Source organism: Pipistrellus hanaki (assembly GCF_964339955.1).
Source record: "Pipistrellus hanaki genome assembly, chromosome: 10".
NCBI lineage: Eukaryota > Metazoa > Chordata > Mammalia > Chiroptera > Vespertilionidae > Pipistrellus > Pipistrellus hanaki.
The window spans coordinates 46,247,621-46,268,752 of record NC_140512.1 but is presented as its reverse complement, the minus strand read 5'-3'; the positions used below and the strand labels follow the sequence as shown (position 1 = coordinate 46,268,752).

Here is a 21,132-nt window from a genome sequence, read left to right as displayed (position 1 = left end):
ACTTTTTCCTATATATATTTTTTTTAAAGAAATAGAATATTTGTAAATAAATGTTTTTATCTTGTCCAAAGCCAAATACGGGAAAGCATTCTTCTTTGTAATATGTAACTAACAAAGAGTGAGAAATTTATGTTGGAAATGACTTCAGGAATAGATAGGTGAAACAATTTGGAAGGTTTGTACTAACAGGTCTGCTTCGAGGCTCAACTTCACAGGCCCAAAAGCTTATAATGGCCAGGCTATGACATAAAATAATATTGGTTATAAAGGCATTTGCTAATTATGTCATATTAATAAACTTAGCCTGTAAATAGTTTGTTTGTTTTTTCTGCCTTATTTTCTTTTGCCTAATTTTAAAGTTATTTTTTAACTAAATAAACCATCAGACCATTTTTTCTTCTGTCTTGGAATAGCAATTCTTTCCACGCAATTAAATGGGTATAGTGCTCCATATGGCTCATTGCCATTTTTTAAAACCAGTCTTTGTTCAAGGTTTTAAAATCAAGTTAATTTATCTCTTGCTTCTCCCAATCCAGCCATGCCCTTTGCAGTACAGTGCAAGGTCAACCACAATTTGTGAATTATAAACAGGTACATTATTAAGAGTGTGCAATGTATAGACTAGAACTTTTTAGTTTTACTTGTTTTTGTTTTCTCAGTCATCGACACCTATTACTGTGAGGGTCTTCTCCAGTCCTATGGTGACACCTGAATGCACTTGGTGTCAGACTCTTGGTTTCTCTCTCTTTTACTGGGCTCCACATGAAGTCACCAAAGGAGCAGGTAGCTGCACAGGCACTGCTGAGTATGGAAGGGACTGGGTCTGTTTTCAATTTGCATTGTGCTCTCTGCTTTTTAAAATTCATTCATTCACTCATTTTAAATAACCTTTTCAGTGCTTCTCACACCAAATTATTGATATTTGTGAACACAAAGAAAGAGGGAGAGATTAGTGGCATAATGAAGAAAGACCTTTTAAGGCCAAATGATTGGATATGGTTGGATAGATGTAGGTAATCAGGGAGAAGTTTTAAACTTAATTCCAAAGTTCAGGTCTGGGAGAATCTTGGTACCATTAACAAAGCGATGAAAGGGGGCACACTGTCTTTGAAGGGAAGGGCGCATTTAATTTTTCATTTGACTGAACCGCTGAAATGGAAGGATTTTTAAATAGGACATCATTGAAGGACACTGACAGTATTAACTTAGTAAAATGTAGAATGATTAATACCTGTGCAAGGACTGAAGGCAGTATAATAAAATGGAGTAAACAATGCTAAAGTCACTTAAAACAGTCAGGAGGCAATTAAGGAAGTGAGGCCCACCTTGTGCCACAGTTCTCAGTGCAGCTATTAAGTTGTTAAATCTGTTGCTAAACTCAGCTCAAGGCCCAGCCATAAACATCCTTTATAAACCTTGTCTTCCTTTGTTCTCTCCAGAGTGCAGTTGGGTTGCTACCTAAATCTGCCTTGTTTGGATTTGGATCCTTTAGGCCCCAAATAAACCTTTGTTTTACAGCCTCAAATCTTTATTAACAATGGCATTTCAAAAACTAAATTGTGAAGGTGGAAGTAAAACTTGAGTTAAGCATCTAGAAAAATACTGTGAATGAAAAGAGGTTGTGGCCGAAACATGTTTAGCTCAATGGATAGAGCGTCAGCTTGGGGACTGAAGGGACCCGGGTTCGATTCTGGTCAAGGGCATGTACTTTGATTGTGGGCATATCCCCAGTAGGGGGTGTGCAAGAGGCAGCTGATCGATGACTCTCTCTCATCGATGTTTCTAACTCTCTATCTCTCTCCCTCTCTGAACAAAATCAATAAAATAAATTTAAAAAAAAAAAGACTTAAAAAAAAAAAAAAGAGGTTGTGCAATAAACTTGACAAGCTTGGGTGTGGAGTGGGGGAGGGGTTGTTGGTGGTGGTGATAGTAGGGGTGGCACATGATAGGCCTGGCAAACTCAGTTGCCAAAAGTAACCCCACAGGATTGTCTGATCACAAATTCCTAACTGGGTGTCCCAGGTCTTTGGCAGAGGTCAATATTTAAGTGAGCTCTGCCTTTTCTGCTTATGCTTCTAGGATAACATACTAGTAACATTAGGGGGTAAGGACATGTAATAAGAATTTAACCACAGCTGTATAATAATTATTCACCTCACTAATGATAGATAGTTCTTACAGAGCCTGGAAACTGGAGGATGAAACAGGCCTGTAAAAGATGAGACACCTTGGAGCCAAAACGGGTCCATTACTAAAGTAAGAAACACATTTTGAGAACAGACCAAGGACTGGACACGCTTAGGTTTGGTTATTGCACCTGGACCCTGACCACCTCCGGGAGTTTTTCTCAAGAACACGGATCATTCTCTGGTCCCAGGAAGGGGCTGAGCTGTTTGTAACATCATGGAAGATTAGCCACCTTGTTAGCAGACTTTGAGCTCCTGAAGGCCGGACTGCAGACTCTCTCCTCCCCTTTCCCTGTTACACTTGTAGCTCAAAGCTGCATGTAGCTATCTTCTCCCTTGTGAGTATATAACCAGCCAACTGGCAAGGGGGTCAGAGCAGATTTTTGTGGGTGACTGAAATCTCTCCTATACTGCCGGCATTATTGGAATAAATGCTCACTTATGTTTCAACCCTGTCTCTGTTTAATTGGCTAAAGTGGTGACAGACAGCCCCGACCCCTTGGTTGTCTGGTTCCAGTACCTTTGAAATGACAGAGTAATTTCCTTTTCCTGTGCCTGGAAGACACTATCTCAGCACCAGAGCACAAGACCATCAGAGTGTGAGGTCACAGAACCACTTATCTTGTCTCCCAATACCATCTCTATGTGCTATAAATGTTACTAACTATACTTTACCCACCAATGTAAAAGTAGTACAGGGTGTCCCAAAAAAAGTGTATACCCACTTCAACAGCTGATGCTCAATTTTGAAAATGAAGTGTATTTTAATAAACACTGTCTTTATAATCATTCAGAATTTGCTCAGCACAGTTTTTTTGTTTGTTTTTTTTCCATCGATTGTGTGTGCATACAGTTTTGGGGGACACCCTATATGTTTCTCTATTTTTCCTTTTATGGAATCCTAGAGGTTTCCTGCCACCCCCTGCTTTCTTCCAGCTCCTTAACCTACCATCAGTGGATTTCATGCATCTTAAGTCTTCTCCTTTGATTCTAATATATAAAATAAGCTGCAAAACTTCCATCCTATGGAGCATTGGAGATCTTGCTCTCTGGCATATGTCGTCAGTTTGGCTCAATAAACTTTTAAAAATTCTCCACATGTTTGGTTGGACTACATTTACAATGACAATTAGTAAATCTACTTTGAGAGTGGGTTAACATGTGTCTTGGAAACCATATTTTTTCCTTCAAGGGCAAGAATAGGCATTGAAAGGTTTTCAGTTAAGTCCTGAGGAAATCTGCGTGTTAGAACGGTGTGGAGGGTCCCTTCCTTTTCTAGAAGTTGGGCAGTGCCAGGGCCAGGATAAGGGGGAGACCCTTTTCTGGCCTGAATTCTGCAATCTGTGGGGTTCCATACCCCTCTTCATTATCAGGGCCAAGATTAGGGTGTATGAGGCAAAATTTAAGGGGTGTTTAAAAACCCACTTTTAAGATTAATGATATTTTAATGCAATATTTTTAAAACATTAAAATTAACAAAAAATATTCAGTTAACAAAATACCAGAATTTTAAATAAAGACAAGACCTGTAAGCTGAAGTTAATAAAACTTATTATAAAATATTGTCACTTGTAAAAAAATGTCAGACATGGCAATTCTTGCAACTGGAAATAAGAAGTAGATATTGAAAATATTGACCATTTTATGTCCATTAAAGCCAGGAAAGTAAAATTATAATAGTTTTTGGTATAAATAAAATATTTAAACCTAAAACAATATTGTAAGTTTTAATATACCTACCTTTCAAATATTCAATATTAGTTTTTAGTATAAATAACATATTTAAACCCAAGACAATATTGTGTTTTAATACACCTATTTTTCAAATATTCAATATTTCGTCAAGTAATCTAGTGTTCTGAAAAAAATGTTTTTTAAATACATAACCTATAGGAGCACATATTTGTCCTCGCGCCTCAGAATACTTATACCTTGTATTTAAAATTTTAATTTTTTGCTCAACACGGATTTTTTTCCCCCATTGATTTGGACTTTTTAAAATATTGAGTTAAAATATTTATCTGGACTGCCAATTTTTTATGTCACCTTACTTTGCGCTCGAAGCCCTATTCCCACTCCTTTATTTGTTTTGTTTTGTTTTGTTTTCTGCATTAGGAGGTCTGGACCTTACTAGTGTTTTCCAGAGGAGGAGCTATCTTTTGTGTCACCTACCTCGCCCCCTCCTGGACCGGGTTGGGAACCTCCTCAAATAATTTCGTTTCATTATAAACTTGAAATCAGCGCCACTCACCACTTGGCGGTGTTGACCCAGAAAAAAAGCTCCCGGAACTAACGCGTTATGGGGCGTGTTTCCCGCGGCGGCGGCCGGCGGCATTTCCAGGAGGCACGCCACGGCCTTTCCGGTTACTTCTTCCTCTCGCGAGCCTTGCGTCAGAACCGCGTCGGGAAGTGTCCTCCGAACTGGGATCTGTGCGGCTGGAGCGCCGGTGAGCGCGGGCTGGAGCGTGAGCTCTGTGCTGGGTGCTCGTGCAGCCCTGCGTCGGTCGGTCGGGAGGTGGTGCTGTGCTGTCGCGGTCTGTCCCTTCTCTTTCCACGCGCGGGGAGGACTTGGCGTTTCCTCCCACTTCCCGCCCCTTTCCTTCGTTGTTTGGGAGCCGTCACGTTAGAAAGGGCACCTACCTGCCCATCCTGGCGATGAGGCCGGGAGCCCAGGACTCCCCCTTAGTCTTTACTAACAGGGATGGAGGCATTTTTTGCAGCAACAAGTTTCAGATTTAAGTCCCTTGATGACAATGTAATATTTATTGGGCCCCCCATGTGTTAGGAACTGTTTTAGGTAGGTTGGATTTGACAGTGAGTAAATCCGACAAAAATCCCTACCCTCCAGGAGTTTGCATTTAAATAAACATTTAGAAGACAATAGCATGGAAATGAGAATAACCCAGAATAGGAATTTCTTTGTATGGGTTGGAGGAGGAGGAAGTTAAAGGGGATCAAAAAGATACAAGTATAAGGTTTCCTTTGGTGGGGGTGGGGGGTGGGTGGGGGGGGACTCATCCAATGTGCAGGAATGTTGATGTGTTATGTTCATAAGATGGATTGCATAAATAGCAGGAATGTAAGTTAGAAATTTAGGATTAGTGAATTTGTGCTCTTGCTATATGATGTCATATTAATTTACCCCCCCCCCTTTTTTCTCCCCCTTCAGGAAAGGACTAAAGATTAGATTGTAGGAAAAGTAGAAGCAATGTTTCGAAGACCTGTATTGCAGGTAATCAATCACTTTTCCATAATTGTGCTGATAGATTTCTTCAGGGTTTTGACTTCAGAGGCAAAAGAGCTTTGAGCCCATCCACTTTATGTGTACTTATTTGATATGGAGGTTTGGAGATTTTACCTGTGTAAATAATGTTCACTAAAACAAAAATATTTTCTAGTTTTCCATATATATATATATATATATATATATATATATATATATAATGTGGAGTCATTACTTACTAAAACATGTTACTTACATTTAGTTCAGTTCGACAACAGTTAAAGTCTTTATTGATGCAAAGACTGAGAATCATTGTCCCAGCATTTTTTCAAAAACATAGAGTTTTTGGTTGTTGTTTTTTTTGTTTTGCTTTTTTGCAGAGAGGAAGGGAGAGGAATAGAGAGTTAGAAACATCGATGAGAGAGAAACATTGATCAGCTGCCTCCTGTACACCCCCAACTGGGGATGTGCCTGCAACCAAGGTACATGCCCTTGACCAGAATTGAACCTGGGACTCTTTAGTCTAAAAGCCAACTCTCTGTCCTCTGGGTCAAACTGTGGGGTTTGACCCAGCGTTTTTCTATAACACATGTGGTTTCTTTTCTGACCACCTACCTTTTTATTTGAAATTTTAAGAGAGTTTTTTTAAGCCAAAATGCATGCCTGTGAACAAGTACTCAGACGCTCTGGAGAATAACAGTTTTGCAGCTTCTTTCATGATGCTATTGAGATTAGGAAGGAAATTTAGGGAATATTACATGGAAGGGGAAGAAAGCAAGGTGAACAGGGAACCGAATCTGTTCATCTTAGACCTTTTTCTTGGCCTATTGAAAGCATGAGTTTTTCCAGCATATGTTGGATTTTACCATTTGTGTGCAGCCACAGAAGCATCATAAGCAGGAGGGTTATCACAAAAGAAACAGGAGAGGGCCACAAAGTAACTTTCTTGGCATGCTCTCTAGAGCCTCCTTGGTACCTTTGGGCTCGGTAGTAGGCTGCCCTTAAGTGTTGCTTGATCCTTCTGGCACCGTGTGATGGAAAACATGGGAAGCACATCTCTGTTTTTCCGTGGATGTAACCTGACTAGATGGTGATCATATGTGAGTAGGTCTTCTGTTTGCATTTGCTTTTCCCTGAAATTTCCTAAAACTTACAGCCATTTCATCCATTTGTTCTGCCTTAGGTGTTTCATAAATTTGTAAGACATGAGTCTGAAGTAGCAAGCAGCTTGGTTCTGGAAAGATGTAAGTAGTAGCTAATTTCCAAGTGTAAAGTATATTTATAGCAATGTTCTCTTAGATGTGTTGCAGGGGCGCGCTGGTGTTTTATAATCTGTTCGTCACCATGCCTTTGGCTCACATGTACCTCTTGGGTCTTGGCCTTGAATAAATTGGGCCCTTCTTCTTTATCAGTCAGAACTCACTCCCTCTTGTCACTGTTCTCCCATATAATTTCCTTGAGTCATAGTTGGCTATCTAAGTTACCCAGCGGTATGTGCTTTTTGTCTGAGACACTGAAAGTTTATGAAACCTATTGTTTGACAGAGATATTTTCTTGTATTTATATAGATTTTCAGATCTCAGGTGTTATTTTAGTGATACAGTTTTTTTTTTAAAGGTATTTTAAAGAAGAATTTAAGATAAAGAGCTTAATATTTGTTCTGTGGGCTACTCTAAGAATAGTTTCGCCTTTCTTGCCAACTTGATTTTCCTCCCAGCTTCTTCTTATTTGTTACTTCAGTTGATTTCCCTCTTCAGGACACTTCCCTCAACCGTATTTTATCTATACATTGCATTTCAGCTCTGAATCGTGTGCAGTTACTGGGGCGAGTTGGTCAGGATCCTGTCATGAGACAAGTGGAAGGAAAAAACCCAGTCACAATATTTTCTCTGGCAACAAATGAGATGTGGAAATCAGGAGACAATGAAGCATACCAAATGGGTGAGTATAAAAGACGGGTGATAATTTTATCAGCAATAAAGAGACATTGTTTAGTTTTAATTAACTAGAGATAAGTTATTTTGAGAAAAGATCGTTCTTCTCTAACTTTGTTTTGTTCTCTTTGACACTCTGATGTTGGTTTTGCCAGGCATGTTGTTCTTTGGCATTTATTTTGTCTGCTGGCATTTATCACCGTGTTTCCTATTCTTGTGATTTAGGTGACGTCAGTCAAAAGACAACATGGCACAGGATTTCAGTATTCCGACCAGGCCTCAGAGATGTGGCATATCAGTATGTGAAAAAGGGGTAAGTGGGGGCAGGAAGAATCTTACAGTTTGAATGGTTTAAAAACTGACAAAAGTGTTCTCATGAATTGTGTAACTACTTGGTTCCTGAGTACTATTAATTTATATTAACTCAGTAGATATTTATTCAGTGCTTAATAGTACATGCATGTGTTGCTCTGTGTGAAAAGGTGTATAAAAGCTGGTTTAGCATTCTAAGAACTTAAAGTTTAGGGAAAATAGAACGTGAATATAAGTAGAAGCAGATGAGGCCAGAGGGAAGGCAAAACGTACCAAGTTCCCTGTGAACAAGGCAACACACCTTGAAGGAGTTCCCAGGCTGTAACACACCTTGAAGGAGTTCCTGATGGCCAGGTTGTGCGTCTTGTCCTCATGATGGCCTTAGCAGAGGACCTGGGATGTGTGAAGTCTGTCACACTGAGGCATTATGGTCCTATTCACATCAGCTTTTTATATTTGACTTTTATATAGGCTTCGTAGGTCCCTTTTGAAATGCTTGTATTGATTATGAATAAAAAGTGCTTTTTCCAAATCCACAAAAGGGTGTATTTTACAGCAGTTGTATTCAGTTAATTAATTTCATAAAAAGTAATTTCAGCAGTGACTACAATTTCAATTTTTTCCCCATAACTGCATACCTTCTTATGTACCTCATCACATGTATGCATGTCTGAATATGTGCCTATATGCATATAAACAGATGTAGGACATTTCTAGGAAAATGTCTATGCAATTTCACCTGGTGTGTCTTCTAGCTCAGCCTTTTAGATAGTACAGAAATAGTCCTAGTAATTAACTCTGAGTGAAATACTAAGCTGAAAACCTCTATTTAGAATTCTAATTATCTAAGTCTCTTGAGGAAAACTTTAGGAATTGAAAAATAAGGGGAAATCAAATCTATTAGGGAGTCCAAAATCAAAGGTCAAGGAAAATGACACATTGGAAATCAATACTATATATTTAAAGGCTGTCACTAGATTACCCTTTAATTTTCACTATCTTTGCCTTTAGAACTTTTAAAAAAATTTTAGCTTAAGATTTTGAACAAATTTTTTTAAAGTTCCTTATGGACCACAGTCAGCTTAAGGATGAAAACATTGTCCTTTTTTACTGAGATGAGAATGTGTTTACATTCTGTTTCAGTACACTTAATTTTGAACTTTATGAAGTAGTAGCAAAAATGAGGTTATGTATGATTATATATTTCATCCTTAGTGTATTCTCATTACTGCCCCAATCTGAATCTCCCTTGTAAAGCATATTAGAATCTCCAGACTAAAAGCTGTAAATTTTATTTATTTCAGGTCTCGAATTTATGTGGAAGGGAAAGTAGATTATGGTGAATATATGGATAAAAATAATGTGAGGCGACAAGCAACAACAATCATAGCTGGTAAGCTTATGATAACAGCGGTTCTTTTCTACTCCCGCCCTTCTTTAAAAACTTGGTTGTGTTATAAGTAACGTTCACTGGGGCTGAGATACTGATGCTAGTGAGATTGTAAGGCAGCTCACTAGAAGAATGCTAAGTGCACTTTGTAGGCTTGCTGTGAGTTTCTACACTTACCTAATCCTTTAGAAAACTATCTCTCTACTCAAACAGTCTTCGTTCACAAGTAATGTTGCATAGCATATAAACGGAATTACCTGTGCCAGTTCTTATTGTTGGAGCTAGGATCTAGAGTCCTTGAAGGATATGGCCTAACCAGGGAGAAGCGTGTGGCAAGATGGAGTTACACTAATTGAGTGATATTAAACATTTGTGCAGATTTATTCAGAACCTCTTTGGTACTTAACATGATGCTTTTGCTTTAAATTCCTGTTCTTGTTAAAATAACTTAGAAAAGATGGACACACACAGAGTTTAAAGAAGGTTAAGAAGCTATCCCCTAGAGCAGTTTTCAAACTTTTTTGAAAATTCTACAAAAATTCTGAAACTATATCCCTTTGGACATCTTTAGATTGACATTAACATTTTTTTCCAATATAACATTGTTATTCTTCAATGTATTAATTGCTCTAAATATAGCAATTTGATATAAATCATCATTTTAAAAAAAATCTATGAGCAAGCTCTTCCACATTTGGAAATTTTATGGTACAGTCATGTATCGCATAATGACGTTTGGGTCAACAAAGGACCACATACATAGCAGCGGTATTATCTATATATATAAAAGTCTTAAGTGACTGTCAACAGTTGGATTAGTAGCTATGACATGCAATGACCACAAAGGGGCAGATGCTCTGGCCAGTAGCTATGATGCACACTGACCACCAGAGGGTAGATGTGAGCACAGGAGCTGCCTAGCTGTGGTGACTTGGCAGCTGTGGTTCTCAGGTGACACACCCGGAATCAGAGAGGGGGAGCCCAATTCCAGGTGTGTCACTCGAGAACCACCCTCTTCAATCCAGGACCCCTTAGAGGATGTTAGAGAGCCAGTTTCGGCCCGATCCCTGCAGGCTTGGCTGAGGGACCCGTGCACCAGGCCTCAAGTCCTATATAATAAAACCCTAATATGCAAACCAACCGATTAGTGGAATGACCAGTCTCTATGATGCACACTGACTACTAGGGGCAGACGCTCAATGCAGGAGTGCGCTCCTACAGGGGGAGTAACCACTCAGCCAGAAACCAGGCTCATGGCCGGTGGGTGCAGCAGCGGTGGTGGGAGCCACTCCTGCCTCCGTGGCAGCACTAAGGACCACTTGGCAGGCGGCGGACATCCCCCGATGAGCCCCGGACTGTGAGAGGGTGCAGGCCAGGTTTAGGGTACCCCCTCAACCCCCCCTTGCACAAATGTCAGGCACCAAGCCTCTAGTAATAAAATGGAGCTGAAAATTTCCTATCGCTTAGTGACATCATAGCCATTGTAATGTCAAGCACAGTGCATTACTCACGTGTTTTTGAGATGCTGGTGCCAAAACAAACCTATCCTGCCAGTCATATAAAAGTACAGCATATACAGTTATGTACAATATATAATACGTGATGGTAATAAATGACTTACTGGTTTATGTATTTACTTTTTATCATTATTTTAGATAGTACTCTGTCTACTTCTTAAAACAGACTTTGTTATAAACAGAATGGGTGTTACACCCAGCAGCTCTTGATTGCATCATTTTTTTTGTGTGCTTGACTTAATCTTGTGTATTTTTGTACAGTAATAGGCTGTACTGGCTTGTAGCTTAGGAGCATTAGATTATATCATACAGCCTAGATGTGTCGTAGGCTATACTGTCTAGGTTTGTGTAAGGAACTCTACAATGTTTGCACCACAATGGAACTGCCTACCAAACCAAACCTCAGAACCTATACTCATCATCAAGTGGCACATGACTGTATTCCTTTTTCTCTGAACTTGTTTTCCCATCCCATTTTCTCCTCCGAAGCATACTATCTGAATAGACTGTGTAGTTAAGAATCTTATTATTCATCCAGTTATATTTGTAAGAAAAATACGTACCGGTACATAAATAGAAATTTTAAAATATTTTTTTAAATTCTGACAGTAAGATGCTCAATGTTACATTTCTTCTTCATTGTTTTATCATTATAGTTGTTTTTAGTACGTAATTGACCAAAACAACTTTAATATTTAAGTGTAAAAACTAAAATTTTATTGGAAATGCATCTTATAATGAGATAGGTAGCTCTTTTCCCCCTCCTTATCTTCCCTCCCCCTCCCGCCCCATTCTTGGAGAAAGTGGTAAAATAAGACAGTAGTTAAGAACTAATTCTGTTCTTTTCATTTTTATGGATATAAACACTGAGAAACCTTGTTTTTATAGTTAAGTAGATGGAAATGAAAGACATTTTATTGTAGTAATAATGTCTCAATGTTTAGGATCTTCTGAATCATGCCAAAATTATTTAAAAATTAAATTTTTCATTATGGAAAATGTCACACATACAAAAGTGGAGAGAAATTTTTTTTAAAGACAATAATCATTTAGCTTCAACAATTGTCAACTTGAGAGCTGATACTACTTCATCTACACTCCCTGCCACTTTTCCTCCACCTGGGCTATTTTGACATGAATTTCAGATGTTGTATTATTTCATCCATAAATATTTCAGTAGGTATTTCTGAAAGATATGGCTCCATTTTAAAACACAGCTACAGTGTGGTTAAGAAATCATTTTTAATTTTTTTTTTTTTTACCAGTTATCACAGTGTTCATAGCTCCTTGATTGTCAATAAGTCCAAACATTATCTTACATTATTTTTATGTATCTTAAGTCTCATTTTTTAAAAAAACAACAAATTTATTTTCTTACAGTTCTGAAGATTGGACATCTGAGAACTTAAGTCTCTTTTATTAATCCTCACCAGAGGATATATTTCTATTGATTTTTTTTTTTTTTTTTTTTTTTTCCTCAGAGAGAGTAGAAGGGATAGGGAGAGAGAGAGAGAGAAAAAAAACAAAACACATCAATGTGAGAAAAACACATTGATTGGTTACCTTCCACACACACCTGACAAGGGCTAGGGATTGAGCCTGCAGCTGAGATACATGCCCTTGACCAGAATCAAACCTGGGATCATTCAACACTTTCTTTCTTTTTTTCTTTTTTTTTAATGTTTCTCTTCTTTGCTCCAAAGTTCATGTATTAACCACTATACCTTATTGATAGATTACAATTTGTTGTAAATAATTACAATATGTATTTTCTTACTGTTGTTTTTTTTTTTTTTTTTTTTTTTTTTTTTTTTTTTTAAGTATATTGACCTTAAAAGCCAACATAGGTATTTTTCTGCCTTCATTATCAGACCTTAGACAAGGTTCTTCCTGACCATTTTGTTTTTATAATTCTTGAGTGTCTTGAGAGTAAATCATTTTCTCCAGCTCCTGTTCTTTCTTTGGCAATATCCAACTGTTCACATCTTTTTTCCAGATCTCAGTATGGTATATAGATCTACACCTATAATTTCAGTAGTGGGAAAGCAAGCTTTCTAACAAAATAATAATTGACAATTTCTAATCCTCTTAACTATTTGTGAAGCATTTAACACTTTCATATTTTACTATAAACCAATGTGTGGGTTAATTTTGATTGTGTAAATTGTTATGAACTTAGCAAATGGATGCATTTCAGATTATCTGCCTTTTTGTGTTTTTCTTGTCACAAGTATTCATATAGATTTCTAGATCATAAATGCATAGGTCTTTAGTGACATTTGAATTGAAGGGAGTAGAGTTTAATTTGATTGAACTCTTTTACAGGCCATGTTTTTTCCTCTTTGAGATCATGTCTGTGACTTAAAACTAACCACCAGTAGATGGCACTCTTGTCTTTACACAGTGATGCAATTCTAACAATCTCTTCTGAAATAACCATTCTGCACCAAAATATTCCATTTTTTTTTTGAAGATTAGATAATCAATAAATATTCATTCATTATATAATAACCATTTTAAAATAATTCCAAAGGTAAAAGAATTTAGGTCTTTTGGAGTTATACAGGAAGTACTACTTAATTCTTTTCCTTTGCATGTTCTAAATCCATGGTCGGCAAACTGGCTCATGAGCCACATGCAGCTCTTTGGCCCCTTGAGTGTGGCTCTTCCACAAAATACCATGGCCTGGGCGATTCTATTTTGAAGAAGAGGAGTTAGAAGTTTAAGTTTAAAAAAATTGGCTCTCAAAAGAAATTTCAATTGTTGAACTGTTGATATTTGGCTCTGTTGACTAATGAGTTTGCCAACCACTCTCCTAAACTATGTCTGGAACAGCATTTTAAGAGTAATGTCTGATGTTCTTAGATAAAAATGCTCTCTTTGTAATATTAATTAGTAAATCTTTTCCAAAGAATGAGTATATAAAAAGTCATTTTGTTTTATTATTTATTTAAAAATAAAATGTCTCCCATGGGAATGTTCAAACTTCTTTTTAAAACATAAATAAATCAATCCCTGCCAACAAGGCCATGTGTTGAAATGAACACTGTCCGTTCCCCCCACCTCCAGCATGAGGAGTGTTCTGCCTGGTCCTTTTCTATGTGAGGATGTGCTGCCTGTTTCATGGCACCTTTCTGAGCATTGAAAGCTTTGAAATCTGTGATTTGTAGCTTGGTAGAGAGTCATTGCTGAGAAGACCTTAATTGTTCAGGAAAGACAAGAAATATGCCACCTGTTTTAACAAAGTCTGAATTGTTGACAGCTGAAGCCCAGCTTTGAGCTCTATCTTGCCAATTGTATATACCTCTAGTGAACAGCAAGAGTTGCTCAGTATTTTGAGAATTGGCATAAAAACTTTTTAGGCAATAGCACTGAAGTATGTACGCATTAGAGGGGAATGATTAAATGGGATGGGAAAAGTGTTCTGAAAATAATACTTATACTCTGGCTTCTTTACAGATAACATTATATTTCTGAGTGACCAGCCAAAAGAGAAGGCATAGAGCGGACCATTCTTCTTTGGCCAATGTTTGGTATAGTTTCATTTTCAAATCATGTATAGTCTTTATAGTTTCTAAGGACAAAAATTAAAATATTCTTTTATATAAAATGATAATATTTCTCCTTTCTCCTGACTGTTGCTCTCCACTCCCCTTTCACCATCAACCTTGGTCGTTTCTGTGTAATGCAACATTCACTAATTGTTTATTCTTTTAGAGGCGGTTTCTATGTACAAGAGTACAGAACAGTGAACTGTCAGGTTCATCTGTGCAACAGCAAAGGAATAATGTCCTTTGGGAAGACATCTTGGTTTTTGTGCGCATTTCTGTTATAGTATTGATTCAGTATTTATGGAGCATCACTATATGTTAGGCATCTATCTCCTTGCTGTAAATATTGATTTTCTTACCTGTTTGCTCTGTGTACCTGCACTTTAACCAGAGCTTGGCATAGAACAGACAGTGGATAAGTCTTGACAGATGCATATCCTAGTGGGATATTCATCTTTAGCCTAAAGTGAAAGGAGTTGCTGAGCAGGTTGGTATCTAACCTGCCTTCTTCAAATCTTTTGTTTGTGGACAGTTTCAATAGTAGCATTTATGAAGTGAAGTTACCTAGCAGTAAAGACCTGAAATATAGCTAGGGGTGAATCAGTTCATCTCCAGGGGATGATACAGGGCTCTGGTTCCGATTCTCTTTTATTTTCATCCAGAACTCTCAGGGAAGACCCCTGACCAACCTTTGACCTTGCCTCCCTAGGTTAGAGCCTCAGTATGATATTTTCCTTTTCTTTTTCCACATGGTCTGGATGCACATATACATAGAGAAACTTGTGCACACGCAGAAAATTGTGTGCTTTTATTATAAGGTTCTGGAAATTACAAAGTACTAGTAATTTACTAACAAGGATCACATGAAATGAACACAGCTTTTCAGTGCATCTTTTACTTAAAGTTTGCATCAGTCCTCCACAGGCTTGCTTCTGGTTTGCTGCCGGGTTTTAGAGGTTGGCTGCTATGGAAGTTGTTCATTCCATCTGGGTCAGGCCCAGCCTATGTATATATGCCCTGGGGCACATGTCCTCTCCCCTCTGCCTGAGAGCATGCTGCTCACTACAGCTTAGGACTTGCTGGACTTGAACAGGTTCAGAAATCACACACTGCGTATGGACTCCTAATGACCACCTGAAAGGAATTCTGAGCCCGGAGCTTGGGGGCAGAAATTGTGTCCTACAGGATCCTCATAAGCTGAGGGCCTCTTCTCCAAACTCCACCTGCAGACTTTCTGAAAGGCTCTGAGACTGGGTGGCAGAGCCTGCAGGGTCAGGTGTTCAATGCGGAGGCCGCAGATGTGCTTGTGCTGCACACCCGGCGCTTCACATCAGACAGGCTGTGGGAGCACCAGCTCTGCCCTCCCACCGAGGCAGCCCTGTCCGCTGCTCCCAACATGGTCTAGGCATAGAGGAGATGTGTGGAACCCAATAGCAATCGAGAATGTGGGGATCATCTGGTCCAAGCGTGTCCCACATTTCCCTTTCTTCAGATATAGTGTCGGATATACCTGCCGAAATCTGCCCTGTGACTGATTTTGAGATTCCATGTTAAGTGGAGAGAGGAGTATGATACATAGAACAGTGGGAGAAAAAGTATCAAACAGCATGTGTAGTGTTATCCCAGTTTCAAAAAAAAAGTTGCAATTAATATAATTATATGCTTAGAAAAGTCTAGAGGAAGCAACATTAAATGTTACAATCTCTGGATAGGGAGATTTTGTGTGATTTTTCCTTATTTCTTTAAACTTGTATATATCCTAATTTTACTTTTTAGCATTGAAAGTGTATTACTTTTATAATAAGAAAAAATAAAGCTGTTTTCCTTTGGGGGGGGAAACACCTTTCCATTATTCCCAAAGCAGGCTTGCTAAACTCATTCACCTTCAGCTAGTACCACCACTTCATGTACTGGAGGTGAAAGGTAATCAAACGTTCATGTTTTTTCCCCATCATCTGCATCTTGGCATCTCATGCCTAGACACTCACCTCTTTTATTCTTTTTTCTTCCTCTTTTTCTTTCATTTTTCTCTTAATATGTGTACACAACCCAGAGCAACCAACTTTAAAGACCAACCCACATGAGATGAACTGTTTACTGCCTATACAGTTTCAGCCAACATCCATTTATTAAATACCACCAGACAATCTAGAGATATCCAAAAATACGAAGGACATATTTCTATGGCTGTTTTGACAATTCCTTGTCATTGCCAACCGGGTTACAGCCTAACCTTTGTAGCTCAGGAGAAATTAGTAATAGTTTCTCTTTGTTCCCTAAAGAACATGCAATTTTTTTCTTTTTTTTCTTAAATATATTTTTATTGATTTCAGAGAGGAAGGGAGAGGGAGAGAGAGATGGAAACATTAATGATGAGAGAAAATCATTGATCAGCTGCCTCCTGCACAACCACTATTGGGGACTGAGCCCACTACTTGAGGATGTGCCCTGACTGGAAATCATACCATGACCTTTTGATTCATAGCTCGATGCTCAGCCACTGAGCCACACAGGCTGGGCCATGCAGTTCTTAAGGCAGGTTTGCCATTGATTCAAACTACCCTTTGCCTCCGTCTAGCTCAGCCTGGCACAGTGACATTTTAGGGCGTTAACGAATATTACTAGGTGAGTTGGAGTTCACTGAAACACCGACATGAAAATGAGGGCAGGATCACTTTACCGAGCTATTTGTCGAGGTTTGCATTGTGCCCCGTGCAGATGGGTAGGAGCAACAGCAAACAAATTTAACGTGCGAGATGATTACAGGTAATGAGTTGTAGAGAAATCTCTTACAGTAATCATACGAATGGCTGACGTTCACTGTGTGCTTACTGCCCGCCAGGCTAAGTGCTTTTATTACTCACTCATTTAACTTTGACTTAGGAAGAAGGTAGTATTTCCTCTTCCCATTTTACCTGGGAAGAGGAAACCATAAGCAGAGATTGAGCAGCATATTGAAGTAGCTTAAAAGGATTTACATGATTATTTGGTGGGGAAGTTGCTTCAGCTACCATTGTCTCAGTTAGATAGGGAGTGGTTGGCTCTGACCTTTCAGAGCTTCAAGGTTGACAGCCTTTCCGGGTTCCTTGCCCATACACTTCTAATTAGTGAGACAATGACCGGTTTCCCACACTAACCTTTGACTAGCACCCCATGCAGGGAGCATATGAATCTCACAGGGAGTTTAATACATAATAGGTCATGGGAGAATCAAACGTGAGGGAGAAATACCTCTGTCTCTTGACTACGTCTGATTTTCAGTCTGATAGCCTACAGGAAAATAAGTCTCAGCTAATTTCTCTACCAGGTTATCTTTACACATTCCTCTTTTAATCGAGCAGTGTCTCTACGGGTTAAAATAAGTTCATTGTGTCTGCTCCTCATTGTTTCCTTCCTATGGAGAGATGAAATTGTTAGGAAGATGGTTCTAGAATTCGTCAGGCTCACTGGAGAATGAGAGTTGGCAGGTATCGAAAATATTGAGCCCCCTCTTACTGCTGTATTTGCCTCTGTGCCAATATTAGGACTATGGGTGGTTTTCTCGGCTGTCAGAATCATGCAGCCACAGTAATGAAATTTCTCTTTCCTCTTCATTGTTTTGCTGTTTCCCTGACCTCTGAGTCTTGCTAGTCCATAAAGTAGTACATCTTTACATTTAAGTTTTTCTATTGCACCTGTCATTTGAGAAAAAAGTGGTCTATCATAAAGCCTGGATTTGAATCCCTGCTTCTCTCACCAGCTGAATGGTCTCTGGTGAGTTTCTTAACTTTCCTTGCCTTGGATTTTTGTTGGTTTGTTTTTCTGTGAATAAAAAGGGACAATAGTAATATTTACTTTATAGGTCTACTGTAAGAGCATAATAAATAATATATGTAGCTTAAGTGACTGGATCAAGTCCTCAACACATATGGGCTATTGTTATTACTGTAGCTATTTTAAGCAAGGCGTATCACTGAGCCACCATGCCCATCGCATCAAATCCCATAGATACTTATGAGAGCATGTTAACTTTAGTGTATTGTGCTTGACCTTTTTTTTTGTTGTTACCAACATTCATGGATTACATGAGCACATATCCCTCTTTGAAATGTTTTGTTGTTTATTTGTTTTTATTCTTTCATGGCTTTTTACAATTAATTTGGGCATCTGTTTAAACTGAAAAGTCAATTAGATACTTGCTGTATGCCATGCACTCTGCAGGCCTGATGTATGGATGTATAACAGGAGTCCTGCATTGAAGGAGCTCCTGATTTAGGCTGATGAAGATTGTCAGGGAGGACAAGTAGGAGCCTGTGTAACAATGTGTAATATGGCAGAAATAAAATCCTGTGGGGCTCAGAAGAGCATAGGTAGGTTAGTGTTTAACAGAAGAATCAGGATGGACAAAGGCCCAGAAACTTAAAAGTGTATGAAGCAGTGAGAGAGAAAACTATGGAAAGTGGGTCAGGCTAGATCAGAAAGGGCCTTGAAAGCTTGCAGAGGACTTTGGCAGTGGGAGCTCTAAAAGGTTTTAAGATGGACATCTCATCAAATGAACAATGAAGGCAGGTGAAGGGTTAGAGGGAGAAAGTCTGGAGGCAGTTAGAAAGGGACTGAACAAGCCTAGAAAGCTTGGTAGGGTAGGTAAGAGGTGATCTGAAGAGCATTTGGGGTTCACATTGATCCATTTGTTGTGTACCGGTTACGTATTAGGCTCCTTTTAGGCTCAGGGTTGGGGATACTAAGAGCATATATCCCCTCCCAGAATCTAGTGACAGAACAGATGGTAAAAGACAATAGATAATTCTGAAGCTCCTGTGTGGACAGCTGTGTGGGTAGTGGCACTTTGTTTCTGAGACTAAGGAATATGGATGTGGGAGCAGATTTGAGAAAGAGGGAAGATAATGAGTATATAGTTCAGTGTTTTGTTCTGTTTTTAATCCTCACCTGAGGATATGTTTTAGTGATTATAGAGAGAGGGAAGAAGGGAGGCGGTGGGGTGGGGGAGGGGAGACTTTTATCATCAGGGACCAAACCTGCAGCATAGGCATGTGCCCTGCCTGGGAATTAAACCAGAACCTTTCTGTGCACAGGACAATGCTCCAATCAACTGAGCCACAATGGCCAGGGCAATGAGTTTAGTTTTGAACATGTAAGTTTAAGCTTATATTTGTCAGGGTGCTGATTAATGAAAAGATAAGTTGAGACAAGCAACTTTTTTCTTCTTCTTTTAAATACATTGTAAACAGATTTTGTGAAGTAACTTTTAAATGTTGCCTGTATTCCAGCTTTCTGTTATGCAAAACTATAATGTGGAAAAGACTTGCAGTTGCCTTCTTGTTTTATAATATACCTGGGATTTGTTTTATTTTTTTAAATATTTTTATTGATTTCAGAGAGGAAGATAGGAGGAGGGAGAGAGAGAAGCATTGATGATAAGAGAGAACCATTGATCAGCTGTCTCCTGCACGCCCCTCACCAAGGATCGAACCAGCAGCCTGGGCATGTGCTCTGATCGGGAATCAAACCGTGACCTTCTGGTTCATAGGTAGGCGCTCAACCACTGAGTCACGCTGGCCTGGCTACTGGGATTTGCTTTAATTGGATATGATGGGATGACAGACATGGAGACACCTGCCTTTGAGAGAGAAGTTTCTTACATACTGTTCCCAAGAGGAGGAGCCACACCCAACCATGCAGGACCACACGGGAAGCTCCAGGGTAGGTCAGGAGACAGAAGGTGCAAGGAGGGTGTATGGGCTAGAGCTTTTACTATGTTTTTTCATGGGGAAAGGATGGGTAAGATAGGATAGGCAAGTTGAACAAGTTCAGGATTGGACCGTGGAAGTAATTTCCAGCAGGCTCTGGGCTATGTAGGCAGTCCCTGATTGTCAGGTAGAGGCCTAGAGTGATGTCAGGTGGAGGAGTAGTGTGCTGTACTGTAGAAGCCTGATAAAAAGAGGCTATTGGAGCGTATGGACTCAGGATTGCTTGGTTTGCATAACAAAGGCATGCTCATGGGCAAGTCATTTACTATGTCTAGGAATTAACTAAATCTGGGAGGGGTGGTCCCTCCTATAGCCTTGGATTAATATACTACCCAATCAATATCCATTCCCCCTTCTGCATTCACAGAACCCAGGTGTTATTGGGGGTGACAGTGTGCACAGCTGAAATACTGCATTCCTAATCTTTGCAGTTAAAGGTTACTAAGGGGGTACAAGCAGAAATCATTTGGTGGTGCTTTCAGGCAAGTTCCTTAAATGAGGTGACTGTTGGAGTCCCATACTTTGTGCTTCTCCAGACCCTCATATCTGGCTGTTTCATGTCTGAAATGAAAGCCATCTGGGACCATGAGACGATCTTCAGGATGGAAGACAGAAGAAACTGGGATCCTTGATGACTATGGAGCCATCGTCAGTCCTGGCAATCTACCTCTGGACTCCTGTGGGAGACACAAATAAAACTTGTTTAAGCCACTTCTTTGTGCATTGTAGTTAAACCCAATCCTTATGAATTTACACATTTTTACCTTTATTTCCAAATACATGATCAACTTTTTATTCTTATGTTTTCTCTTAGATGAGTTCCACTACAAGTAGAAGTATAACCTTACCTGTGCTCCCACAATCCTTCAGGCTTTTATCCGATGTCTCACTTTAAGTTTGGGGAGGGAACTTGGACATAAAATGCACACTTTAGCCTTGGCCTTAAAAAGAGTGAATATAAGTACATTAATATATATATTGTTTTCAGAGAGAAAGAGAGAAACATCAACGATGAGAGAATCATTGATGGGCTGCCTCCTGCAAGTTCCCCACTGGGGTCAAGCCCACAACTCAGGCATGTGCCTTTGACTGAAATCGAACCTGGGACCCTTCAGTCCACAGGCTGATGCTCTATCCACTGAGCCAAAACAGCTAGGACAATATAGAAGCACATTTTTTTTCATCAAATAAGTAGTTTAGTTTTGCTTGCAGTTCCTAATGAGGGCCCTTAATTAATAGCCCCTATTAAATAAAGAAGCACTTAGGTTAAGA

The 21,132-nt window shown here is 39.2% G+C and overlaps 2 protein-coding genes across 6 annotated transcripts in view; both read left to right on the top strand.

The window, feature by feature from the left end:
- Positions 1-4,538: 4,538 nt before the first annotated feature.
- On the top strand, positions 4,539-20,565 carry SSBP1 (single stranded DNA binding protein 1). Of its 5 annotated transcripts, XR_014796148.1 has the most exons (9): positions 4,539-4,633; positions 5,356-5,418; positions 6,593-6,653; positions 7,210-7,350; positions 7,569-7,656; positions 8,960-9,048; positions 14,022-14,095; positions 19,489-19,640; positions 20,397-20,565. XR_014796148.1 is itself a non-coding variant. In XM_084896957.1 (8 exons), exons 2-7 carry the CDS (start codon positions 5,395-5,397, stop codon positions 14,063-14,065), a joined length of 447 nt encoding a protein of 148 aa, XP_084753083.1. In that variant the 5' UTR covers positions 4,539-4,633; positions 5,356-5,394; the 3' UTR covers positions 14,066-14,095; positions 20,397-20,565. The 5 variants fall into 5 exon arrangements, 4 of the variants coding, with proteins under 4 accessions (XP_084753083.1, XP_084753080.1, XP_084753081.1 ...); XM_084896957.1 differs by lacking the exon at positions 19,489-19,640; XM_084896954.1 differs by lacking the exons at positions 19,489-19,640; positions 20,397-20,565 and having other exon boundaries at positions 14,022-14,172.
- The window catches only part of LOC311629116 (putative inactive serine protease 58), a 57,200-nt gene continuing 50,351 nt past the window's right edge, over positions 14,284-21,132 (top strand). The window contains exon 1 of the mRNA XM_084896953.1: positions 14,284-17,866. The gene's annotated coding sequence lies outside the window, so the exon portion shown is untranslated. The remainder of the gene's footprint in view (positions 17,867-21,132) is intronic.